The following is a 27,541-nucleotide window of genomic DNA, read 5'->3' on the forward strand; positions in this document are numbered from 1 at the left end:
GGGGCATAGACTTGGATTACTGTGATATTGAATGGTTTGCCTTGGAAACAAACAGAGATCATTCTGTCATTTTTGAGATTGCACCCAAGTACTGCATTATGGATTCTTTTGTTGACTACAATGGCTACTCTATTTCTTCTAAGGGATTCTTGCCCACAGTAGTAGATACAATGGTCATCTGAATTAATTCTCCCTTTCTGGTCCATTTTACTTCACTGATTCCTAAAATGTTGATGTTCACTCTTGCCATCTCCTGTTTGACCACTTCCAATTTACCTTGATTCATGGGCCTAACATGCCAGGTTCCTATGCAATATTGTTCTTTACAGCATCAAACTTTACTTCTATCACTAGTCACATCCACAACTGGGCATTGTTTTGTTTTGGCTCCATCTCTTCATTCTTTCTGGAGTCATTTCTCCACTCTTCTCCAGTATCATATTGGGCACCTACCAACTTAAGGAGTTCATGTTTCAGCGTCATATCTTTTTGCCTTTTCATATTGTTCATGGGGTTCTTAAGGTAAGAATACTGAAGTGGTTTGCCATTCCCTTCTCCAGTGGACCATGTTTTATCAGAACACTCCACCATGACATGTCCATCTTGGGTGGCCTATATGGCATGACTTATAGTTTCATTGAGTTAGACAAGGCTGTGGTTCATGTGATCAGTTTGGTTAGTTTTCTTTGATTATGGTTTTCATTCTGAAGTGAATGAAGCAGAAGCAGAAGATATTAAGAGCAGGTGGCAAGAATACACAGAAGAACTATACAAAAAAGATCTTAATGACCCAGGTAACCACAATGGTGTGATCACTCACCTAGAGCCAGACAACATGGAATGCGAAGTCAAGTGGGTCTTAGGAAGCATCACTACGAACAAAGCTAGTGGAGGTGATGGAATTCCTGTTGAGCTATTTCAAATCCTAAAAGATGATGCTGTGAAAGTGCTGCACTCAAAAAATGCCAGCAAATTTGGAAAACTCAGTAGTGGCCACAGGACTGGAAAGGTCAGTTTTCATTCCAATCTCAAAGGAAGATAATGTCAAAGAATGTTCAACTACTGCACAATTGCACTCATCTCACACACTAGCAAAGTAATGCTGAAAATTCTCCAACGAGGCTCCAACAGTATGTGAACCTTGAACTTCCAGATGTTCAAACTGGATTTACAAAAGGCAGAGGAACCAGAGATCAAATTGGCAACATCTTTTGGATCATGGAAAAAGCAAGATAGTTCCAGGAAAACATCTACTTCTGTTTTACTGACTATGCCAAAGCCTTTGACTGTGTGGATTACAGCAAACTCTGGAAAATTATTCAAGAGTTGGGAATATTAGACCACCTTACCTGCCTCCCGAGAAATCTGTATGCAGATCAAGAAGTAACAGTTAGAACTTGTTTCCCATCTACTTGTCATGAAGAGATGGGCCAGATGCCATGATCTTAGTTTTTTGAATCTTGAGTTTTAAGCCAGCTTTTCACTCTCCTCTTTTACTTTCATCAAGAGGCTCTTCAGTTCCTCTTTGCTTTCTGCCATCAGGGTGGTGTACTGTGCCCTTAAAAAAAAAAACTTGTCTTTTTATTGTTAAGTTGTAAGAGTTCAGAGAGCAGAAGTTTTAGACACTGGAAAAAATTATGCAATTTTTATTTTATGGTTTGAGTGTTTCATGTTCTGTATAAGCAATAATTGCCTGACCTAAGGTGGCAAGGATTTTTCTCCTTTTTTTCCCCCTATAAGTTGTAATGTTGTTGGTTTTATATTCAGGTTTTATGATCCATTCAAGTTGAATTTTGTTTATGATTCTGGGTACAAGTCAAAGTTCATTATTTTTATAAATGAATAAATAAATACTGCAGCACTATTGAAGATACTTTCCATTTATTTTTGATTTACGTTGACATCTGTGTCAATAATCAATTGCCACATATATATGAGTCTTTTTCTGGACTCTACTCTGTTCCACTGATGTCTAGGTCTACTGGCACACTCATTTCACGTTATCTTAATTATTGTAGCTCCTATGCTAAGTCACTTCAGTCGTGTCCAACTCTGTGCGACCCCATAGACAGCAGCCCTCCAGGCTCCCCCGTTCCTGGGATTCTCCAGGCAAGAACACTGGAGTGGGTTGCCATTTCCTTCTCCAATGCATCAAAGTGAAAAGTGAAAGTGAAGTCGCTCAGTCGTGTCTGACTCTTAGCGACCCCATGGACTGCAGCCTACCAGGCTCCTCGTCCATGGGATTTTCCAGGCAAGAGTACTGGAGTGGGGTGACATTGCCTTCTCCCGTAGCTCCTATAGTAAGTCTTAAAATTCACCAGTGTTGGGACTTCCCTGGTGGTCTAGTGGTTAGGATTTTGCCTTCCAATGCAGGGGATGTACTTTCAATCCCCGGTTTGAGGAACTAAGATCCCACATGACTTGAGACCAAAAAACCAAAACATAAAACAAGCAATAAAAACTAAAAATGATCCACATCTAAAAAATCTTAGAAAAAAAATCCTAACAACCTAACTGAAGTCAGTATAAATAACATGATGCTAAAAAAAATTCAGTAGTGTTATTTCTTCAACTTTGTTTTGCTTTTCCAAAGTTGTTTTGTGTACTCTAGGTCCTTGGATTTTCCACATAAATTTTAGAATCAACTTTCTGTTTTTAAAAAGAATTTTTAAAAATTTAAAGTAAAAATAAAAAGAATTTTAGAATTTCTGTTTTTAAAAAGCCTGCTAAGTTTTGTTCAGAATTGCATTGACCACATAGATAACTTTGGGGAGAAATTAACAATATTGAGTTTTCTGATCTATGAACATACCCATGAACAGATAATTCTTTTTTTATTTTCGCTTGGCCACACCACGTGGCTTGCAGGAATGAACAGATGTCTTTGGAAGGCTCATTGCTAGTTCCAGTTCTGATATGTTTATCTCTCATGACTGATGATCAGTCAAAGGGTAATTCCCCTCTTCTTGCAAAATGGGTTCAGGAAAGGGTTTGTGACTCGATTCTGGCCCATGAGGCTGGAGGGAAATTGGCTCTGAGAGTTCTGGGAACAGTATCTCTGTCCTAAGAAGACACAGGAAGAGAGGCCCCTTTCTTTCTCCGGATGTTGTGATGTCTAGATATGATGCCAGGAATCGCTGTGGTCATCTTATGAGGGGAACCAGAATGAGGCCAAACTGCCAACATGAAGAGGATGACAAAGCAAAGACAGAAAGACCCTGGATCCTGACAACCACGCTGAGCCAGGCTCCAACCAACCTTGGAGCCAACAGGATGCTTCCTTGTTAGGTGAGAAAAAGATCTTCAGGACAGTCAAGTCTATTTGCATTGGAGTTTTCTGTTATATGCAGTGGAAATCATCTAATATCTTATCAAACTGCTAAAACACAGTCCTGGAAAATCTATAAGCTATAGATTTTTCATTTAAAGAATTTGTTGGTTTATTTTTCCTAATCTTTATTTAAAACTTTTGTACTGTTTTCCATTATGCACTCAATATATGAATTCAGCCTCATTATAAAAGTACAAACAATATAAGCAATATAAACCAACAAAAAGTCAGATGTTGGTGGAAATGTAAATTTGTGCAACCCCTGTGGAAAACAGTATGGAAATTCCTTAAAAAAAAAACCTAAAAATAGAACTACTATAGAATCCAGAAATTCCACTCCTGGGTATAAATCTAGAAAAAATGAATACTTTAATTCTAAAAGATACATGCATCCCAATGTTCATAGCAGCCCCATTTACAATAGCCAAGACATGGAAGCACCATAAGTGTCCACAGACAGATGAATGGGTAAAGAAGATATGGTGTATATACACAATGGAATATTACTCAGCTGTAAAAAGGGTGAAATGATGCTATTTGCAGCAACATGGATGGACTTAGAGATTATCATAAGTAAGTCAGACAGAGAAAGACAAATATCATACGAGGTTACTATGTGTAGAACCTAAAAAAATTATACGATGATACAAATGAACTTATTTTCAAAACAGAAACAGGCTGATAGACACAGGAAACAAACGTATGGTTACTGAAGGGGCAAGAGGAGGGATATATTAGAAGTTTGGGGTTGACAAAATGCACTGCTATATGTAAAACAGATAAACAATGGTCCTACTATGTAGCACAGGGAACTTTATTCAATATCTTGTAATAACCTATAATAGGAAAGAATCTGAAAAAGAATATATATATTCAAAACTGAATCACTTTGCTGTACACCAGAAACTAAGAAAACATTGTAAATCAACTACACTTCAGTAAAAAAAAAAAGTAGGTTTCCTCTAGCTCTCCCTTCTCCCAAAGGTAACCTGATACCCTTACCGGAGAATAACCATTATTATCAATTTGCTGTGTATCCTTCCGGATTTTTTTCTATGGGTGTTCAGTTCAGTTCCGTTCAGTCGCTCAGTCGTGTCTGACTCTTTGCGACCCCATGAATCGCAGCGCGCCAGGCTTCCCTGTTCTATGGGTGAGAGATTGACAAATATACGTATTTTAAAAACATAGCTTATTTAAATATTTATAGGTGCAGGTGAATGAATAAAATTTACAAGGAATTTTTTTAAAATATAAGAACTTTTGCCACATGTATATTGAAAGGATTTGGAATATTTTTCCTTTTACAAGGAGAACATTATGCATTGAGATACATGTGTGAAAGTGAAAGTGTTAGTCACACAGTCCTGTCTGACTGCTTGTGACCGCATGGACTGTAAGTTGCCAGGCTCCTCTGTCCATGGGATTTCCCAGGCAAAAATACTGGAGTGGGTTGCCATTTCCTCCTTCAGGGGATCTTCCCACCTCAGGGATTGAACCCAGATCTCCTACACTGAAGGCAGATTCTTTACCATCTGAGTCACCAGAGAAGCCCTGCTGAGATACATATTATATGTTATTATCTTAGAATCCAGTAGAAAGTCCTGGTAACCTTTAAAAAAGATAAAAATGGAAATCTAAAAAGAAATATGATGATATCATTGAATATTGGTCCATAGTAGTTATAAAATACACTGCTGCTGCTGCTAAGTCGCTTCAGTCGTGTCCGACTCTGTGCAACCCCATAGGCGGCAGCCCACCAGGCTCCCCCGTCCCTGGGATTCTCCAGGCAAGAACACTGGAGTGGGTTGCCATTTCCTTCTCCAACGCATGAAAGTGAAAACTGAAAGTGAAGTCGCTCAGTCGTGTCCGACTCTTAACAACCCCATGGACTGCAGCCTACCAGGCTCCTCTGTCCATGGGATTTTCCAGGCAAGAGTACTGGAGTGGGGTGCCATTGCCTTCTCCATTCATTATTAAAGATATAGTTCCAGACTCCACCAATTCTGTTAGAATTAGACTATTCCACCTGTCATATTCTTGTACCCTTTCCTCAGTTACACTTTTCTTCCACCCATTCTATCTAGGGCTGTGACTTTACATGAAAAGGAGCTGTTAAAAGAAAGTGTTTAACCACCTTGGGTAATGTAAGTTATTGAGTCAAAACAACCTGGATTAAAAATTCATAATCCCCCCCCCTCCGCAAATTCCAACAGTCTCATTCCCTGAACTAATGTTAACAGTTTGATATGTCACTTTCTTTATCTTCTCTTATGCTGGTGTGAGTGATTGTGTATTGTTGTTGAGTTGCTCAGTTGTGTCGAGTCTGCGACCCCATGTACCGCAGCACTGCAGGCTTCCTTGTCCTTCACCATCTCCCGGAGTTAACACAAATTCATGTGCATTGAGTCTGTGTATGTATGTATGTAAAATGGGGTCACGCATTACCATTTAGTTTAGAATATGGGTTTGACTAATAAAGACCCAATACAGTGGCTCACACCTAACAAAAGTTCATTTCTCATTTACAAAACAGTCCAGTTTTAAGTGTTAATAGTCTAGAAGATACAGACATTCCCCAGTGTCGGGGACCCTGGAGCCTCCTGGCTTGTAGTTCTGAACTTCCTAGGTATTGTACTCATCTGTAGGATTACTGTCACTTATTCACTCCAACCTAAGCAAGAAGCAAAAATCTAAGGAGAACACATTTCCCTTTCTAAAGAGAACAACCTTGAAGCTGCACGCATCTCATCAGCTCTCACGCTGTCGGCCTTACTTTAATCACAAACCACGTCTGCGAGGGAGGCAGGAAGAAGCAGTCAGGGATGGAGGGATGCAGACAGCTTCCCGGCTGCCTCCCAATGGGACAGAATCTCGGGCACCCTGAGCATCAGCGTGATCATGCCAGATCATTTTTATGAGCAGAGGCTGAGGCTGGAGGACTGCAAGTTCTCTGATTAAAGAATGACATAGAAAGGGCAGAAACAGCAAAGGGAAGGATTGATAATCGAAAATTCAAAACTTCAAAACCATCAAAAATACCATATGCAAGTGAAAAGGCACGTGGTGTGCCTTGAAAACTATTTGCAACATATATAATAGGTCAATGCTTAGTAATCTCAATATATTAATAGCTCCTACACATATGGAAGAAATAAATGCTCTAGTTGAAATGGGCAAAGGATATCAGTGACAACTCAGAAAAGGAGAAATACTGTAAGCAAATAAATATAAGGGAAAAATCCTCCAAGCTCTGTATATGGTTTTTAAAAATGCAAATTAAAACAGCAATGGATTGCCATTTATCACACAGAGTCTTTGTGTTGAAACTTTATGTATGTTGAGTGTTCTGGGCTGGGAGAAGCGAGGGAGCTTTTTTGGCATTCTCATGCTCTGTTGATTGAAATACAAATAAAATAACCTTTTGGGAGAGCCATCTGGCAATATGAATCAAAAATCTTTCAAAAAGGACAGATTCAGAAATTCTACATTAGAAATGTGTCCTGGGGAAATAACTGTGTTTTCTAATATTTAGGAGACTGAACACAGAATTGTTTCTATAACATGGAAAAACCTAGAAATGACATAAATACCTCACAATAAGGGATTAGATATTTAATTTAATATTTGCCCATACAACAGTTTACTCTGAAGCAATGAATAATTTTGTAAAAGCATATTTATCTTGAAAATGAATGATGATTATGACATATTTTTAAATAGGAAGTTATAAACAGTATGTTCAATATGGCCTCACTTTTATAAAAATATCGAGATGGATACACTTAGTTACAAGTCACAGAAAATTCAATTTAAACTGATTTCAACAAGCAAATTTATTGGTTCATCTACCTAGTGACTCCAGAAGTAAGACAGATTTGTGTGTTATCTTAACTTAGCAGCTCTGAAAGCTCTTTGAAAACCTTATTTCTTTTTCTCTCTCTTTTTTAACCTCTGAAGCATCTACTTCACCTGAGAGCTGGTTTGTCTGGTGGAGGCAAGACAGCTGCCAGTAGCTCCCAGGTCTCTGAGTCCAAACCCAGAGAAGGAGTGAGTGAGTGTCTCCCCTACCTCTGCCCCACCCTTTAGCAAGAGTCCTAGGCTTCCCTCTAATTGGATCATCTTGATCACGTGATTTTCCTTGTAGTCAGGGAAGAGCTTTGTATTGATGACTTAGGTTTGGGTTAGATGCTGGTCCCTAAAACACTGTGGCAAGAGCATGAGGTGATCGTAATTTCATTTAGTCAAATCAGGATCTACATGGGGGCTGAGAGTGGGCAAATGCCAACAAAACTGTGTGAATGTTCCACGATGGTGTGGCATGGAATGGGTGTTGAGAAGCTTACACCAAGATCCACTGAAACACATAAAAATGTCTGGAAGGATATACACCGAAGTGCCAACAGAGGTTATCTTCAAGTGGCAGGAATATGAGGAATTAAAAATCTTACTTTTTAGGTCTGTCTGCATTTTTCAGTTTTGACTGCATGCATGCATGATTTGAATAAATTTTAAAAATGAAAACTCTAAATATGAGGAAAAGTTGACACATAACACTTGCGATGCAATTAATTGCTTGAGAGATTTAAAGCAGCCGTGTTGGCAAACAGGAACTATGAGTTTTCACAGTGATACCAACTGTGTTTTGCAGAAGTTTCTGTCTTTCTCTTGCCTCTGTTATGAAATTGTGGTCATTTCGAAAGGCGTAATCTGAGATCTTTGAAGGTTAGTCTGGTTTGAAACTACTGGTTCCAGTGGTTAGAATTTTTCCCTAATGTTAGGGTGGGAAATATTTTAGCTTTCTCTAGAGATATTTTCACTTGTCACCTTTAAGCACTATGAAGGGGGTCCCAATACCATATGGGGTGCAGAGCACGTGTGTCTCTTTGCAGAGGAGCCTCTGTGCACAGAAGGGGAGGAGCTGGCCCTGTTCCCCCACTTCCTTCTTGGACAGAGGGTGCTGAGTGTTCCTTCAGGAAGTGGCCACCCTAGAGAGTCCCCAGCATTCTCAGCACCCTGAATCACAGTACGATACTGGCTGTAGGCACCACAGAAGGGGCCCCAGGTCTGAAGACTCAGGGTGTAGGGAGAAATCAAAGTGGAGTACGTGTCTGGCTTCACTTCTGTTAGATGCTGGGTATCGGGAGTTCTTCCTACAATTCATGAAGAAACTCCTGCTGCTCTTCCATGTACTTTATCCTAGAAAAGAGAACTTGTTCCACTGGCAGAAAAGACTTCCACTGGTGAAAGAAGGTAAGGAAATCTGATGGCAGCCTGGGTGTCCCATGACTCACTTCTATTTCTGCTTGAAATTGATTCTCGGCTCTGCATTTTCAGAAACTTGATTTTATCTGATCCTGCACTTCCAAAATTATTCTCACTGCGATGGGAAGAAACGAACTGGCAATTCTGTGTCATGGTGAGAGCTGTACTTACCAAAAGGATCAAAATGCTCCCGTTTGAGAGGTCAAGGCACTCTGGTCTCAGTCGGAAAATATATGTGGGAGAGGAAATGAGGCCAGAGGGTGGGTATTGGGTGGTCTGAAGGGAACATTCTGTTTCTCCTGGTAATGTCATCCACTCCCTCCCACAGGAATGGATTAACTAAGTGCCACTCGGGGAGGAGCCTTGTTTGCCTTGTTCAGTATTGTAAGCGCAGCATCTAGCATGATCAGAAGTTCTCCACACATCCATGATGAATGAATGGAAGGCCAGCTAGTTGAATGGATGAATCCTTATTAATTTCTAGGGGTGCTGCCTATGAGAATTTTCCCTGATGCTTCTGGGAAGATTAGACTCCCTCCTCTGGGTTTCCATAACACTTTGAATTAAACCTCTTAACTCATAGTATTAAAACCATTTGCTTACATATCTGTTTTCCTTAAATGACTGTGAGCTCCACAAACATAGGGATTCTGTCTTATTTTTCTTTTTTCTTAAGTGGCATATTGTTTTATTTTAAAATTAATTTTATTTACTTATTTACTATTTTTAGTTGCAATGGGTCTTTATGGCTGCACTCGGGCTTTCTCTAGTTGCGCTGAGCGGGGGCTACTTTTCCTTGTGGTACACAGGCTTCTCATTGCAGTGGCTTCTTTTTTTGCAGAGCACGGGCTCTAGGCACATGGGCTTCAGTTGTTGAGGCTCACAGGCCCTAGAGTACAGTCTCAGAAGTTGTGGCTCACAAGCCTAATTGCCCTGCAATTCTGACTTATTTTTCCAGATGGCTAACTATAAACATTTTACATAGTACTCTGGCACATGGTAGACATTCATTGAATACAATGATAATACTGTGGCAGCCTTGTGAATATCTCAGCTTGTGGGAGGTACTTGTTGAGTGGATCGGGATATTACAGTAATCAAGGCCCTTTTGCTTCTTTGGTGTTGGCCTTTGCTTTTTTCTGCTTCCCAGGGAACAAGTTTCTTTCTTCTTCTTCTTTTTCAAAAATATTTATTTTTATTCATTTGGTTACTCCAGGTCTCAGCTGTGGCATGCAACTCTTAGTTGTGGTGTATGGAATCTAGTTCCTCAACCGGGAGTCAAACCCGGTCACCCTGCCTTGGGAGCACAGAGTCTTAGCTACTGGATCACCAGGGAAGCCCCAGGAATCCTTTTATTTTCAGCTGTTATTACAGTATCCTCTCTGCTCAGGATACTGTAATACACCGAACGGTTTCCATGGTTTACGTTATCTATTTCAGCTGTTATTACAATATCCTCTCTGCTGAACCCACAAATATGCTGAATGGTTTCCATGGTTTACGTTGCCAGGATCAAATTAGTCACCTCCTGATGTTATGCAAAGAGACACTTTAATCTTATCAGCAAGCCATCTCTGTGTCTTAGAGTTTCCACAGTTTGTTGTGATCCACACAGTCAAAGGCTTTGGCATAGTCAATAAAGCAGAAGTAGATGTTTTCCCGGAACTCTCTCACTTTTTTGATGATCCAATGGATGTTGGCTATTTGATCTCTGGTTCCCATGCCTTTTCTAAATCCAGCTTGAACATATGGAAGTTCACAGTTCACATACTGTTGAAGCCTGGCTTGGAGAATTTTGAGCATTACTTTGCTAGCATGTGAGATGAGTGCAATTGTGTGGTAGTTTGAACATTCTTCGGCATTGCCTTTCTTTGGGATTGGAAAGAAAACTGACCTTTTCCAGTCCTGTGGCCACTGCTGAGTTTTCCAAATTTGCTGGCATATTGAATACAACACTTCCACAGCATCATCTTTTAGGATTTGAAATAGCTCAACTGGAATTCCATCACCTCCACTAGCTTTGTTCGTAGTGATGCTTCCTAAGGTCCACTTGACTTAGCATTCTAGGATGTCAGGTTCTAGGTGACTGATCATACCATCGTTGTTATCTGGGTCATGAAGATCTTTTTTGTAAAGTTGTTCTGTGTATTCTTGCCACCTCTTCTTAATATCTTCTACTTCTGTTAGGTCCCTACCATTTCTGTCCTTTATTGAGCCCATCTTTGCATGAAATTTTCCCTTGGTATCTATAATTTTCTTGAAGAGATCTCTAGTCTTTCCCATTCTATTGGTTTCCTCTATTTCTTTGCATTGATCCCCGAGGAAGGCTTTCTTATATCTCCTTGCTATTCTTTGGAACTCTGCATTCAAATGGGTGTATCTTTGCTTTTCTCCTTTGCCTTTAGCTTCTCTTCTTTACTCATCTATTTGTAAGTCATTTTGGCTCATCTCTATTATCACCTACGATCCTCTGATCTGGAGACTGCACTTCCTCCTGTAGGTACATTTGCCTTCTGACCAGGTCACATTTCCCTGGGGACCAGGTGGGGATTTACATGGCATCACTGGTAACTCTAAAAAAAGCAAGTGGTCACATGTGGGCATCAGTCTTCATCCAGAAATAATATTCATTGTTCTGAGACCAGAAATCTAGAAAGTCAAGACCTAAACTGAGTGGCAGACACACATGTGTGAGCGGGGCAGGCTGACAGTCTGAAACAAGGTAAATACTCAAGTAGGGTAAAACTGGCGATAACCAGGAAATGGTGATCATGAGCCTGATGCTCTGGCAGAGTTTGCTACAGCAGCACGTGTGCACAAGGACCCGATGGATAGGTTCCTGGAGCCCATGGATATGGCTAGTTTAAGTGGTCGGGGAGGTGGGGAAAGGGAAGGTTGGAAATTTAGTTCTCTTGGAAGGTTCTTTGAGTGCTGGTGCAAGGCTGACCAGACCAGAGTGACACAGCTGTGCATTTATTGGGAAGAACCAGTTGTATATATTCATCTCAGCCACTGTATTCTTATTTAAGGCCTCCCCACCCCCACCACCCCGCCTCACCTGCCAGGGCTTCCCTGGTAGCTCAGCTGGTAAAGAATCCACCTGCAATGTGGGAGACCTGGGTTTGATCCCCGGGTTGGGAAGATCCCCTGGAGAAGGGAATGGCTTCCCACTCCAGTGTTCTGGCCTGGAGAATCCCATATAGAATTTATGGGGTTGCAAAGAGTCGGACACAACTGAGCGACTTACACTTTCACCTCACCTGCCAGAAGGCCTTGCATCCTGCACTTGTATTCATCCAGGTGTGTTGCACATGGAGAATCCCTGTGATGACTGTTCCTTGTTCCTTGAGGAGGTAGCTTCTCCGTGTCAGCATCCTGAAGGTTTGGAAACCCTCTTAGTTAAAGCTGGCCAGTATCTAGATCTAGCTAACTGTGCCCTTCATGTGTCTCCTAAACCAGGTACTTTCCTGACTGATTCTTCCTCTGTATCATCTGTAAGTTTGTCTTTATCAGGTTTCCCCTCACCTCCTGTCCACAGTGCCAGCCTGTTTTTTTGTTTTGTTTTGTTTTTGAGCAGTTGTAGTTTCCTAGAGGCCTTCTTTGGGCTTCCCAGGTGGCACTAGTGATAAAGACCCACCTACCAATGCAGGAGATGCAGGAGACATGGGTTTGATCCCTGGGTTGGGAAGATCCCCTGAAGGAGAGCATGGCATGGCAACACACTCCAATATCCTTGCCTGGAGAATTCCACGGACAGAGGAGCCTGGCAGGCTACGATCCATAGGGTTGCAAAGAGTTGGACATGACTGAAGCAACTTAGCATGCATGCACAGATTGAAGGATTCTTTACAAGTTTCTGTTTTCCTCAAACAGGGTTGTTAAAGGTTTGATGCCCTTACTTTTTCTAGGAGGTTTTCCCTGCTAGCCTCATGTCTGTACTGCCGGGGATTCATCTCAACACCTCCCACCCTGATTTTTCATGCAAGAGAAGAAAGAATACCTTCTCTAGAACCTCCGTTTGGGAAAAAGAGAAAGGAACTCACCTGTCTTTACTTTAAAGGTTTGTGGTTTCATATATATTCTTCAAAGTAAAATATTTGAAACTTGTCCATGTTTTGGTCACCTTTCTCATAAATGATTCCAAGTTCTCAGAACAGGGAAACGGTTAAGACATTCCATGAATTTTCACTTTCAATTTTTAGATTTGTTTAAAATCTTATAGTTAATACATTTTTCAGGTCTAGAGAGTTGATTTTGAGTGACATGTATAATATGAATGGCGCAAAGATATCTGATAAAGATAAGAATACTGGGACTTCTCTCCTGGTCCAGTAGTTAAGGCTCCAAGCTTCCACTGCAGAGGGCATGGGTTCAGTCCCTGATGAGGGAAGTAAGATCTCACATGCCTTAAATAATTTTTTTTTTTAAATAAGAACTATTTTAACATAGCACTGTTTATTATATGTAGATTTCAAAGCCTAAGGAGTTCTTTTTCCATAAAACCCATCACACCATACAAAAAAAGCTTAGTAAGACTAGCTAAAATTCAATTGTACTTTAAGTTGGGGTAAAGAAATCCAATCTGACAGAAAGTTTACGATCATCCCCAAGGCTGAATCAGAGAGAGAAAACCAAAGCATTTCATGAAAGCTGCTGATTGCAACTTTGCCAAGATTGTACTGATAAAACATCTAGCTCACTGCTAAAGCCAGGTGTGGTCGTCTGAGACAGGAGTGTGTTAATTGCTTAGGATGGGGCAATTATCATAACTGTGCAAAGAAAGGAAACCATAGACTGTGGAGTGGAGGACTGCCTGCTCACAAACACAAAATTCACCATTGTGGCTGTTGTATGTTATTTTATAAGCTTTAATAATGTTAAAGCCATATACAGGTAAGTTAACTTGCAACTAGCTTAATAATTGCAACAACGTAACAATAAAATCACCACAATATTGTAAAGTAATTAGCCTCCAATTAAAGTAAATAAATTAGTTAAAAAAATTAAAAAGATAGCTTTAGCATATTTCAAAAGTAAATGCCGCAAGGTGAACTTTTGTTATTAATAGAACCTGATAGACCAAGGACAAAAATCCTTTCAGATGCTGAGAAGTAGTATTGAGAATCATTTTCTCAGCAGTGTTTAGATTGCTGCTTGCTTTTTGTGGTTTATAGACATCGTATTGACCTTTGGCATCCAGAGAAACAGGCAGGAAAGGAGAAAGGCCAATTATTTACTACCTGCCAGAAGATTCAGGATTGTGTAAACGCCCTAATCCCAGAGCCTGGCCTGTGTTGGTTTCTGAATATCTGCAGCTCTTGATCTATGCGCATAGGCAATTGGAATTCACCAACCTATTGAGTAACTTTTTTTTTTTTTGTACAGTTCTTCTGTGTATTCTTGCCATCTCTTCTTAATATCTTCTGCCTCTGTTAGGTCCATACCATTTCTGTCCTTTATCGAGCTCATCTTTGCATGAAATGTTCCTTTGGTATCTCTGATTTTCTGGAAGAGATCCCTAGTCTTACCCATTCTGTTGTTTTCCTCTATTTCTTTGCATTGATCGCTGAAGAAGGCTTTCTTATCTCTTCTTGCTATTCTTTGGAACTCTGCATTCAGATGTTTATATCTTTCCTTTTCTCCTTTGCTTTTTGCTTCTCTTTCTCTTTTTTCACAGCTATTTGTAAGGGCCAGATAATCACGATGGTGTGATCACTGACCTAGGGCCAGACATCCTGGAATGTGAAGTCAAGTGGGCCTTAGAAAGTATCACTACAAACAAAGCTAGTGGAGGTGATGGAATTCCAGTTGAGCTATTCCAAATCCTGAAAGATGATGCTGTGAAAGTGCTGCACTCAATATGCCAGCAAATTTGGAAAACTCAGCAGTGGCCACAGGACTGGAAAAGATCAGTTTTCATTCCAATTCCAAAGAAAGGCAATGCCAAAGAATGCTCAAACTACCGCACAATTGCACTCATCTCACACGCTAGTAAAGTAATGCTCAAAATTCTCCAAGCCAGGCTTCAGCAATATGTGAACCGTGAACTTCCTGATGTTCAAGCTGGTTTTAGAAAAGGCAGAGGAACCAGAGATCAAATTGCCAACATCCGCTGGATTATGGAAAAAGCAAGAGAGTTCCAGAAAAACATCTATTTCTGCTTTATTGACTATGCCAAAGCCTTTGACTATGTGGATCACAATAAACTGTGGAAAATTCTTCAAGAGATGGGAATACCAGAACACCTGATCTGCCTCTTGAGAAATTTGTATGCAGGTCAGGAAGCAACAGTTAGAACTGGACATGGAACAATAGACTGGTTCCAAATAGGAAAAGGAGTTCGTCAAGGCTGGAATCAAGATTGCCAGGAGAAATATCAATAACCTCAGATATGCAGATGACACCACCCTTATGGCAGAAAGTGAAGAGGAACTCAAAAGCCTCTTGATGAAAGTGAAAGTAGAGAGTGAAAAAGTTGGCTTAAAGCTCAACATTCAGAAACGAAGATCATGGCATCTGGTCCCACCACTTCATGGGAAATAGATGGGGAAACAGGGGAAACAGTGTCAGACTTTATTTTTCTGGGCTCCAAAATCACTACAGATGGTGACTGCAGCCATGAAATTAAAAGACGCTTACTCCTTGGAAGGAAAGTTATGACCAACCTAGATAGCATATTGAAAAGCAGAGACATTACTTTGCCAACAAAGGTCTGTCTAGTCAAGGCTATGGTTTTTCCTGTGGTCATGTATGGATGTGAGAGTTGGACTGTGAAGAAGGCTGAGCGCCAAAGAATTGATGCTTTTGAACTGTGGTGTTGGAGAAGACTCTTGAGAGTCCCTTGGACTGCAAGGAGATCCAACCAGTCCATTCTGAAGGAGATCAGCCCTGGGAATTTCTTTGGAAGGAATGATGCTAAAGCTGAAACTCCAGTACTTTGGCCACCTCATGCGAAGAGTTGACTCATTGGAAAAGACTCTGATGCTGGGGGGGATTGGGGGCAGGAGGAGAAGCGGATGACAGAGGATGAGATGGCTGGATGGCATCACTGACTCGATGGACGTGAGTCTGAGTGAACTCCGGGAGTTGGTGATGGACAGGGAGGCCTGGCGTGCTGCGATTCATGGGGTCGCAGAGAGTCGGACAGGACTGAGCGACTGATCTGATCTGATCTGATTGAGTAACTGTTCATCTCTACCAGTTTTGTTCCTTCGCTAGTCCCATGTCAATGCAGAGAGCTCCATCCAAGTAGAATTGAATGCCTGTTTTATTTTAACCAGTGTACCTTAATTTCATATACACTCAGTACTTAAGTTTCTATGATTTATGAAAATGCTATTTTCATATGATACCATTATAGTTAGCATTGCATAATCTTTTTCTGAAATTCTGGAATGACCCCCATGCTTTATTTCTGTTTTCATAGTACATAGATGTACATAGTACAATGAGATCTGTCATTAATTTGTGTCCTCTTTTTTCAAACAGATATCATCATTACTGTAATAAGTTGGATCACACACATCTATCAATGTCTAAGTTATAAAATGAAAGAGCTTCATCACCATTTTTATGAGCAACCTTCTTTCCAATACTTCTTGAATATTTATTTATATTCCAGGTCTGGAGATTTGTTTCAACCTGCCCTTGTGAATGGGCTGCCTGGTGTTTCAAAAATCTCAAGGTATTCAATAAAGACGTGAGTGCAAACTTTTTTTTATTATTATTTAAGTACAGTAGATTTACAATTATGTGTTAGTTCCAGGTGACCAGCAAAGTGATTCATGTATGTATATGTATATGTGTTTGTGTGTGTATACCTTTTCAAGTTTTTTTTCCATTATAGTCTATTATAAGAGATTGAATATAGTTCCCTGTGCTATACACTAGGTCCTTGTGCCTTATCTATTTTATATATAGCAGTGTGTATCTGTTAATCCCAAACGCCTAATTTATCTCCTTCCTTTGCTCTCCCCTTGGGTAACCACAAGTTTGTTTCCTATGTCTGTGAATCTGTTTATGTTTTATAAGTAAGTTCATTTGTATCATTTCTTTTTATATTCTATGTAGAAGGAATATCATATGATATTTGTTTTTCTCTGCCTTACTTCACTTAATATGATAATCTCTAGGTCCACCCATGTTGCCATAAATGGCAGTATTTCATTATTTTTTTATGGATGAGTAATATTCCCTTGTAGATATATACCACATCTTCTTTATCCATTCATCTGTCACTGGACATTAGGTTGCATCCTTGTCTAGGCTATTGTAAATAGTGCTTCAGTGAACACTGGATACATGGATTAATATTATTTTGAATTATAGTAAGTATTTTCCAGATATATGTTCAGGAGTGGGATTTCTGGATCATATGGCAACTCTAGATTTTTAAGGGACCTCCATAGTGTTCTCCCTGGAGAAGGAAATGGCAACCCACTCCAGTACTCTTGCCTAGAGACTTCCGTGGACAGAGGAGCCTGATGCTGCTGTCCGTGGGGTCACACAGAGTCGGACACGACTGAAGCAACTTAGCATGCATGCATGCATGCATGCATGCATTGGAGAAGGAAATGGCAACCCACTCCGGTATTCTTGCCTGGAGAATCCCAGGGACAGAGGACCCTGGTGAGCTGCCATCTATAGGGTCGCACAGAGTCAGACACGACTGAAGCGACTTAGCAGCAGCAGCAGCAACAGCATAGTGTTCTCCAGGCTTCCCTCATAGCTCAGTTGGTAAAGAATCCACCTGCAACACAGGAGACCCAGGTTTGATTCCTGGGTCGGGAAGAGTCCCCGGAGAAGGAAATGGCAATCCACTCCAGTATTCTTGCCTGGAGAATCCCATGGACAGAGGAGCCTGGTGGGCTACAGTCCATGGGATTGCAAGAGTCAGACACGGCTTAGCGACTAATCCAGCACCATACTGCTCTCCATAGTGTCTGCACCAGTTTGCAGCCCTTTTCTTCACATCCTTTCCAGCATTTGTTATGTGTAGACTTTTTGATGATGGCTGTTCTGACCTGTGTGAGGCAAATAATTATGGTTTTGATTTGCATTTCTTTAATAATTAGTTATGCTGAGCATCTTTTCACATACCTGTTGACCATCTGTGCGTCTTTGAAAAAAATGTCTGTTTAGTTCTTCTGCTCATTTTTGATTGGCTTGTTTGTTTATTTTATACTGAACTGTATGATCTGTTTGTATATTTTGGAAATTAAGCCCTTATCTGTCACATGGTTTGCAAATATTTTCTCCCAGTTCATAGGTTGTCTTTTTATTTTATTTATGGTTTTCTCTGCTGGCAAATGCATATAAGTTTGATTGTGTCATTAGTTTATTATTTTTTTAAAAATTTGGAGGGTAGGCTTGTGAAGTGCGGTTTGTAGGATCTTAATTCCCTTACCAGGGATCATCTCATGCCCTCTGCTGTGGAAGTTTGGAGTCCTAAGCATTGGATCCCCATGAAATTCCCTCATTTATTTTTGCTTTTATTTCTTTTGAGCAGCCTAAGAAAGTATCGCTATGACTCTTCTAGAGGTTTTATGGTGTCATTACTTATATTTAAGTCTGCAAGCCACCTTATGTATGGTGTGAAGGAGTTTTCTACTTTCATTGATTTACACGCAGTGGTTCAGCTTTCCCAGTCACTTGCCCCCAAAACTGTCTTTTCTCTTGCCTCCTTTGTCAAAAATTAATTGTCAGTAGGTGTGTGGTACATGTCATTTTTTAGGAAGTGTTTTTGAGCCTTAAGGAAAGGTCATGTTTCTATTAAAACAAGGTCGCTAGATTAAGGAATCTTAGCAGTGCTTAGAAGAATGTCTGTAGATCAAAGTTTTAATCAGAAAAAAATTGGGGAAGGAAGCCAGAGGATTTCCTTTTTTATCCAAAAAAAAAGCTGGGGAGGGGGCAGGTTAACAAAAGTTAACTGCGTGGGAAAGCACTCACTAGAAAAATATGTGATTCTCCTGTCTTTAGAAGTCACAAGATATACCTTCATGGCTTTGTGATTTCACACAGTTCCCCATGTCACCTCTGGGAGCCATTACCAGATGGTGGACACTCACAGCTAATACTAAGTGTTTATTCTTGATGTTAAGCTCCCGGTGTTCAGTAAATACAGGCTCCCTCCCTTCCTTCCTGCCTACTTGGAGAAGAAAAACAGAGGCGATCACACAAGCTTCACAGACTGAAGTGATTTTTAAAGCACCAAAGAAGTAAGGCTGCAATTAGAGCAAACGGGAAGACATGTTTAAAGAGAAGGTTGTAGGTTTATTGTGGGAAAGGAGGTCTCATCATTTGGGAAGGTTTTGGGGGCCATTCTGGAAGCATTCACTTTTTCTCATTGGCCTTCTGTCGGCAGCCATTAGCTGCTGAGATCATTTCTGAAGTTTGTTTTCAGCTAAATGAGGCCTTCTCCTTGGCAATAAGTCTGACACTGGCCCTAGTCTTGGCAGACGCTGCCTGACTGACAGTGGGCACCCAGGAAGGAAAGCCTGTCTCCCGCTCAGACAGCGGAGACTTTTCCTCCTTCAGAAATTCCCAGGTGCAGGTTCTGGGTTGGGCAGGGAGGGGAGTCTAGCTGGATCCGAGAGAAGCTGTCCTCAGCTTCCTGAAAGTAAGTTAAGTTCTGGCTTCTTGATGCCACCATTCCCTGCATTATGGAGGAAAACCACAGACAGGCAGAGGAGTGGGAGAGCTCTCTGATGGATACAAGGGAGGGTTTCAGGTACCCTGATAGGGGACTGTGGGCCCAGGGAAGCGGGAGGTGGCCAACGGGAAGTGGGGTGTCCTGTGTGATCGGTTGTTATTGTTGTCGTTTATAGTTATGCAGTCATGTCTGACTTTGTGACCCCATGGACTGTAGCCCGCCAAGCTCCTCTGTCCATGAGATTGCTCAGGCAAGGATACTGAAGTGGATTGCCATTTCCTAGTTCAGGGGATCTTCCCAACCTGGGGATTGAACCCACTTCTCCTGCAGTGGCAGGCAGATTCTTTACTACTGAGCTACCAGGGAAGCCCCCTGTGATCAGTTAGGGGTGCATATTTGACTTCTGCTTGGTCCTAAGTTGGAAGCAGGGACAAAAATTAGAGAAGTTGGCAGCCGTTAACCAAGTCTGGCTGTTTGGATTTCATATAAATTGCTGGTTGGCTTCCTTCATTGTTGGCGACAACCATCCAACTTCCCCCAAGTCTGACGTGCCACAGGCAGACTGCCTTCCCAGGCCAGTTACTCTAGATAAGGGCTTGGTTTGGGGGCAGGGTGCTGCAGGTGATAGGTGAGAGCTGTGTTTTTATATATGGTCTGGCTACATCCGTTTGTGGATTCAGTCTCTTGCTGAGGGCGGCATGTTGCCCTCAGGGGTTGGTCCTAAGCAGGGCTTTTAGGACAAGACCCAGGTGCTTCTCTGGGCCTGTATGGACCCACTCCAGCCCTCGCACACATCTGTTTCCTATAGGATTTGCGCAGGGAGTGGGTGACAGCTGATTCTTATTTTTTTTTTTTTCAGGACAGTTGTGGACATAACATAAATCTTTGCTGAAGTCTCTTAGCTTCAGTGTCTTATTTCAAAACTGAAGCCAAAGTAGCATTTTGGGCTAGAAGGAAATTTTGAAACTCCAGAAGGAAAAGACTTTAAGAACTGTCATTAAATGGAGGTTGTATGTAGAGATGAGGGCTGATTATATGGGTTTGGTAGCTGTGGGTTCTTGATATGCAAATATACCTCCGAGAATGAAATATGAATCTGGAGACTGGGAGATTCTTTCTGGCTGCATGATCCTGAATAAATTGCTGATCTTCTTGAAGTCTCATAAATAAATTAAAGCCAATATTATTGCCCTAGCTGATTTTGCAGAGTTGCAGCCTTCCTGGAGATTTCATGTGTTTAAAAGAGTATTTGAAGCTCTTTGCTATGGTTGTACTGTCTTCATTGAGCACATTTCTGCCTTGCAAGCTGCCTGCTCTGCAGAGTGAGTGAGCATTAGTGAGTGTTAGTCGCTCAGTCATGTCCAACTCTTTGCAACTCCATGGACTGTAGACTGCCAAGTTCGTGGGAATTCTCTAGGCAGGAATACTGGAGTGGGTTGCTATTTCCTTCTCCAGGGGATCTTCCTAACCCAGGGATCAAACCCAGGTCTCTTTCATTGCAGACTTATTCTTTGCTGTCTGAACCACGAGGGAAGCCCCCTGCTCAGCAGTTCAGTTCAGTTCAGTTCAGTCACTCAGTCAGGTCCGACTCTTTGCGACCCCATGAACTGCAGCATGCCAGGCCTCCCTGTTCATCACCAACTCTTGGAGTTTACCCAAACTCATGTCTATTGAATCAGTGATGCCATCCAACCATCTCATCCTCTGTCGTCCCCTTCTTCTCCTGCCCTCAATCTTTCCCAGCATCAGGGTCTTTTCAAATGAGTCAGCTCTTTGCATCAGCTGGCCAAAGTATTTGAGTTTCAGCTTCAACATCAGTCCCTCCAATGAACCCCCAGGACTGATCTCCTTTAGGATGGACTGGTTGGAGCTCCTTGCAGTCCAAGGGACTCTCAAGAGTCTTCTCCAACACCATAGTTCAAAAGCATCAATTCTTCTGTGCTCAGCCTTCTTTATAGTTCAACTCTCACATCCATACATGACTACTGGAAAAACCATAGCCTTGACTAGACAGACCTTTGTTGGTAAAGTAATATCTCTGCTTTTTCATATGCTGTCTAGGTTGATCATAACTTTCCTTCCAAGGAGTAAGCGTCTTTTAATTTCATGGCTGCAGTCACCATCCGCAGTGATTTTGGAGCCCCAAAAAATAAAGTCAGCCACTGTTTCCACTGTTTCCCCATCTATTTTCCATAAAGTGATGGGACCAGATGCCATGATCTTAGTTTTCTGAATGTTGAGCTTTAAGCCAACTTTTTGACTCTCCTCTTTCACTTTCATCAACAGGCTGTTTAGAGTTCCTTTCAAATACCTCTCTGTAAGCAGAAGTGGGCATATCTTATTAGCTTCCAACTTGGGGCAAGTGCTGCTCTTAATTTTAATCATGCAAGCCTCCTTAATGCCTACAAAATGAATCTGAACTCTTAGAATGGTATCAAGGCCCTTCAAATCTAGTCCTGGCTTTAGTCTGTCCGTAATCCTCTCAGCAAGCCTTCACTCTCCCTAAAGGGATCAGAGGTTGGGTCTCAGGTCTTGGGAGGGGGCCTGGCAAGGCAAGGCAGGCCTGTCCTAGAGATCCAGGGTTTCTATTCAGGTTAATGAGATGGGGAATAAGATGAGAATGTTCTAGGGGTAGAGGTGGGGCAGTCTTGTTCTCAAGAATAAGGTACAAGCCCAGATACTCCAGGGCCCTTGAGGATGTGCATGAGGTTGACTCTGTGTCTGTAGAGAGAAAGGATGCAGAGCTTGGTGATGCTACCTGGCTGTGATTTAAGGAACCCAGGACCAGAGAAGTAACGTGAGTTCCGCATCCAAAGTCATATTCCTCACTGGCGGCAAATCTAGGCTTAGAGCTCAGTTCATGTGATTTCCCCAGGCTAGGGGTAGAGTGTTCCCTCTCCGGGGTCTTCACACAGTCACTATGGGGGCTCTCCATTTCTCTGGTGGTGCTCTGTGTGCTCTGGGAGCAAGGGATTAAGGAGGAGGCATTTAATGCAGGCAGGTGTGCATTTTCCAGTTTATAATTGACAGGTTCTAGGGTAAGATTTTGATGGAAAAATCTGCAGCTAAAAGAAAGCCTGACAATGACCATTGCAATTTCCAGTCCTCTCTGAAGAACTGGAGAATCCAAAGAATAAAAGCCTGGAGTTCAACAGTGTGACAAGGGCACAAAAATCCATCAGAACAGGGCAAATTTTCCACAAACGATGACAACACAGTATGTATGAAAAAACTTATGCCTTCAGTAAGGGATTTCATGAGGCGCTTCAGCATTGGCAATTCTCAGGAAGTCGCCTAGCTGTGACTTGCCATTATCTCTGTTGTGACTTGCCCTTTAGGAAACCTCTAGCATTTACTGTGCCTTTTCAGGGTCCATTTTATATATTTTGCTCTCTAGGAGCCAGAGTAAAGGAACAGAAACCTATTTAAGCTAGCTCAAATAATCCAGGGGGGTGTGATATTTTTAGAACCCAAGGCAGAAAATGCAAGACATCTTAGTGGAATCAGAAACCCAGGTTGCTCTCTGTCTTGCAAGGGCTTTTGTGGTTCCACTTTGCTCCTCTCCAGCCTCTCTCTGTCTCTCTCTTCCTCTTGTCTACACTCCAACATGAGTGACAGGTCAATTACACGACATCACACTCGGACTACATTCTCTGAGAATCCTTGGGTTGGATTTTTAAGAGACAGACTCTGATGGACTCAGCACGGTCTGCAGAACAACTTTCCCCGAGACAGATACTCCCTCACTCCCAGTCCAATCAACTTTGATGGAGGAGAGGGAGGTCTGGAGGAAGTGAGACAGCAGATGACTTCTCTCCTTTCTTTGGTCCATGTCAATACTCCTGAAAGTTGTCATCGCCTATAGTGAAAAATGGGCAGCCTGTTCCTTGGGACTGTATGCAAGGTCAGAGAGTCAGAAAACCACGCGAGAAACTTTAACACAGATTCATTCTTTCTTATTCTTTTCTCCTGCAGGAACCAGGTTGCCCTGAAGACCATGAACGTGTCTTCTGAGCACTGCAACATGTCAGATTGGCTGAGGCTGGAAGCAACCGTGAAGGCCTCCGTGTACGTGGTGGCTTTCTCCTTCGCCACGCTCATCACGGTCATCATTATCACCATCATATTACAGAATTCAAAACTGAGGAAAGAGGTTCGATACATCCTCCTCTGTCACCACCTGTTGTGCATCTCCTCCTACTGTGGCCTGGGGGTGGTTTTCCAAGGGATGCGAGCCTTCCTGGCCAACAGCCCTGTCCTGGTGTGCTGGGTGGTGTTTGGGGCACAGCTGAGTGTTGGAGAAGGGATCCTCTTCACTCTGGCCTTGATGGCTACCCACACGTACCTGGTGATCTGCTGGCCCTTGACCTCTGTGTCCTTTGTAGATTCCATTAAGTATAAGATTCTGGCTGGGACTTGGCTCATTATTATACTGAAGAATGCTTGCCTCTTCCTCATAGAGGGCACTGGCCCTACTCAGATTGCTCTTTTAAAATCTGAACCCCTTTGCCCAGTGGTCTTGAATGGCATTCCTGCCAGAGCCATTGGCATGGTTTTCCTTTTCCTTCTTCTGTCCATCATTCTTGTAAGTTACTCCCTGATATACAAAGAAGGGAAACGGGCTGGCCATTTTAACAGGTCAAATATCAAAGCAAGGAAAACAGTCCTTATTCATTTAGTGCAGTTGGGCTTGCATGTAATACCAACTCTGTTATTCATTGGTTTGGGAAAGATGTGTGGAGTGTTTTTCTTTGCTTTAAATCTGGTGCTTTTTGGGGTCTTTGCCTTTGCCCAGTGTTTTAACCCCCTGATCTATGGGCTCTGGAATAGAGAGTTGCAAAGCAGATTATACCGCTGGATGTGCTGTCAACTGTGGTGTGGTCACTGTGGTGTGACCAGCAGAGTGTCAGTTTAAATAAAAATTCAGCCGTTTTGAATCAATAATGCTAGTCCTAATGGACCACCAGCTAGGGTTGAGCATTTGCTGTTCTCTCAACCTAAAATTGATGCCTTGATTTGATTTTGAGAGTAATATGAGTAAATCAAAGTTATCCATCTGACTTACAAACTTTGACTACTGTGTCCACTGAGTTGGACTCAGAGAAATCATTTTATGTCTTTAGTTCTATACTCAGATTAGCATTTTGGGTAGCATGCCTCGTTATGTTTCAGGAGTTGAGCAGTTTTTTTGTGAATGCACTTGTTTTTAGAAACTAAGAAGCAGACCATGGTTGATAGGGAGAGAAGTTTGGCTGTTCCACTCATATTAAGTAGGGGCAGGTTTGGCTACGTGTGATAACAAGTCAGCAACAAAATGAGAGTGACTTAAAAAAGTTGAGGTTGATTTTTTTCTAATGTAAAAGAAATCTGGAGCCACACAATCCAGGCCTATGTGGTAACTCTGTAGGCCACAGAGATGATCCCCTTCTCCTCCGCCATGATTAGTGTACTACCTCGTGACCCAGGATGGCTGTCAGTGCTCCTGTCATCACATTCACACTCCAGTCAACAGGAAGGAGGAAGGGGCAAAGAAGTCTCTGTACCTTCCTTCTAAAGACACTTTTCAGAAGTTACAAAACACTTTTTCTTACATCTAACTGGCTAAATTTTAGTCTTTTGACTATGACCTAGCTTTAAGGGAGAGTAGCAGTGTAGCAGTGTTCTGTTAAAAGTTGCGTTTCTTAATACTAAGAAAATAAGTAAGAGTAGATATTGGATAACAAAATTATTTCAGGGACCATTTTTCTCTTGACCAAATAGAATACAAAGACAATGGATAGATTATGATCATCATAAAAATATACTCTACCTTTTAAAATGATATGTAGATACAGAGTTATCTGTTCTGGATCCCAGAAAACTTTAATTGTATTATGTCAAAGAGAATGGCAACAATAAAGAGATCACTGAACTGGTTTAAACATGGGAACTCATAATTTAAGTCTAAGTAAGTTTGGGGCCATAGTATGAAAGAACTTCTTTCACAGAAGTCTCCATATGATATTTCTTTAGATAAAGCACCCATTTCTGAATCAGTCAGGATTCAGTCCTAGAAACAGGAATTGCAACCATAAGTATATTGCCCCATAAAGATTTAATACAGGAATTGGATGCATACAAGTCATTGAAAGGGCTAGGGAGTGGACATCAGGGGACAGCATTTGTGGATGTCAAGAGCAAACCAATGAGCTGTAACCTGGAGGTCAGGCAGGCACGTCTTCCACTGCCTGCCTCGCCTTGCCATGTCTCCTCATGTTCCTGGTGACTGTGAGACTTTGTTTGGGGGAGAAACAGCAACAGGAAGATGGCCTCCACCTCCTCCATCTTCCAAATCTCATGTGATTGCCTCTAACTGGCAGAACTTAACTGGCACCCAGACACTAAGAACAAAGGAGTCTGGGAAATGTAGTTTCTAGTTTCACGGAATTGGCAGTACAGAAAGGCACCCTGAAATGTGTATAAATGAGGATTGAATGATCTAAATCATGGGATCCACCATTATGATATTTATATTTTCAGGTAACAAAACAACAACAAAGACAACAGATGCCATGTGTTGAGCAATTCTTATGCTCTTGATATTATTATGTAAGCTCTTTTATATACATGATGTCAAGTCCTCCCAACAATTTTATAATGTAGAGATTATTATTCCTGATTTACAAATAAGAAAAACTGAGGCTTATAAAGGTCTTACAGGAGCTTAGGAGGTCGGACCATCCCTTTAAATTTCCATACACATGACTTGACTCAGGGTGATCATTTCATCACTGTTGAGAGCTGGACCTGTTGCTTGGGAAATTGGGGCCTTGGTTCTCCACTTTGCTTTGGGTGTGGACAGCTGGCTTGTGGGAAAAAGCTCCTTTTTACTGATTGCTTTGACCACATTCTACATCCTTAAGCCGCCCTTGGTTTCAGGTCCTAGCAGTTTCTGAATCATGTGTCTGGACTCCATTTTGGCTTCCAGTTCTTCTTATGTCCTCTCTGGGTATTCATTCTAAGTTTTCCTTCTTCCTCTAAGAATAGCTCTGAGACTTCAAAGCACCACCTTCTCTTTTGCTTGCGCAATTCTCTCTCCAGGGCAGGCGCAAGTCTCTTACCTTGTCTCTCAGCATCCAGTATAGAGCCTGATAGAGGGCAGATCTCAATAAATGATAAACTAGACTCATCAGTCAGTAAGACATGCCTTTGTACAAACTCTCTCCCCACAAAAACCAAGTTGTTTCTTTGTTTTTGTTGAAATATTAAGCAATCTGAGAGCAGAAAGAGGAAGAAAAACTAAAAAATTGTCCAGGCTTAACTTAATTGTAAGACTTAAATGTAATACTCAAAATTTAATTTAACCTCAGAACTTTTAAAACTCTGTTTTCTAATATCAAAAGGTAACTTCTACTTGTACCACTGATCATTAGAATGGTTGTTTTATACTTTCAAATGGAAATCATAGCTTTTTAAAATTAAATATTTTGAATTGGGAAGGAATAGTATAAGATTCAAAAGGCTCAAAATGGTATTTAGTGAAAATTAAGTCTTCTCTGGGCTTCCCAGGTGGTGATAGTGGTTAAGAACCCACCTGCAAATGCAAGAGATGGACCCTGGAGGAGGGTACGGCAACCCACTCCAGTATTCTTGCCTGGAGAATCCAATGGACAGAGGAGCCTGGAAAGTTACAGTCCATAGGGTCACACAGAGTCAGACACAACTAAAGCAACTTAGCCCACAAGCACATGTCTTCCTCCTCCCCATTTTTCGATATCTTCCTTCTCTTCCAAGAGTCAACAGCTGATCCACTTCTGAGCTTTCCTCAAAAGATGATCAACGAAGGGGAAATTATTGAGAATTTCTCATTTGTAAGATAATTTTGGTTTTAATTTCCTGGACTTGCATTTGAAAGTTGTTTAAACTGATACTAAGAATGACAGTTTATGTCATGAATGACATCAGTAATCATGCTTCCCATAATGTGAAAATTCTTTGAGAAACTTAAGCTTGGGCAAGATACAGAGGAAAGGAGAGAGGCTGACGTTACTTGCAATTATTTGAGAGTTCCTGTAAACTCTCCTTTCCCCTATAGACGTGGTGCCATTATATTGAATTTAAAGTCAGGGAGGATAGTTTAGGTGAAATGTTCAAAAAGCTCTAAAAAAAAACAAATTACTGAAACAAAAATGTGAATTATCTCAAAATTCCTGAGTTCTTGGAAACATTTCATTTATTGCAACTGTTACCATATTATCACTGCATGAAACCATTTCTGGCTTAACTATAGATATGCTGCATAAACACATTGACTTATA

At 41.4% G+C, this 27,541-nt stretch overlaps 1 protein-coding gene and 1 long non-coding RNA gene across 6 annotated transcripts; one reads left to right on the forward strand and one right to left on the reverse strand.

The window, feature by feature from the left end:
• On the reverse strand, positions 1-8,814 carry LOC129646853 (uncharacterized). Its single transcript, XR_008712198.1, has 4 exons — positions 8,765-8,814; positions 4,334-4,475; positions 1,350-1,558; positions 1-40 (listed from the first exon to the last, which is right to left on the reverse strand). It is a non-coding gene; the product is annotated as an uncharacterized LOC129646853 (long non-coding RNA).
• Positions 7,917-27,236, forward strand: LOC129646852 (uncharacterized). Of its 5 annotated transcripts, XM_055573703.1 has the most exons (6): positions 7,917-8,053; positions 8,532-8,581; positions 8,666-8,747; positions 12,502-12,653; positions 16,215-16,292; positions 23,220-27,236. In XM_055573703.1, exon 6 carries the CDS (start codon positions 23,242-23,244, stop codon positions 24,157-24,159), a length of 918 nt encoding a protein of 305 aa, XP_055429678.1. In that variant the 5' UTR covers positions 7,917-8,053; positions 8,532-8,581; positions 8,666-8,747; positions 12,502-12,653; positions 16,215-16,292; positions 23,220-23,241; the 3' UTR covers positions 24,160-27,236. The 5 variants fall into 5 exon arrangements, with proteins under 5 accessions (XP_055429678.1, XP_055429680.1, XP_055429676.1 ...); XM_055573705.1 differs by lacking the exon at positions 8,666-8,747; XM_055573701.1 differs by having other exon boundaries at positions 7,948-8,581.
• Positions 27,237-27,541: the final 305 nt, after the last annotated feature.

This window comes from Bubalus kerabau, chromosome 3 (assembly GCF_029407905.1).
Source record: "Bubalus kerabau isolate K-KA32 ecotype Philippines breed swamp buffalo chromosome 3, PCC_UOA_SB_1v2, whole genome shotgun sequence".
Lineage (NCBI taxonomy): Eukaryota > Metazoa > Chordata > Mammalia > Artiodactyla > Bovidae > Bubalus > Bubalus kerabau.

Excerpts from the sequence above, each read along its gene's own strand:
- LOC129646852 (XM_055573703.1), top strand. The coding sequence starts at position 23,242 with ATGAACGTGTCTTCTGAGCACTGCAACATGTCAGATTGGCTGAGGCTG.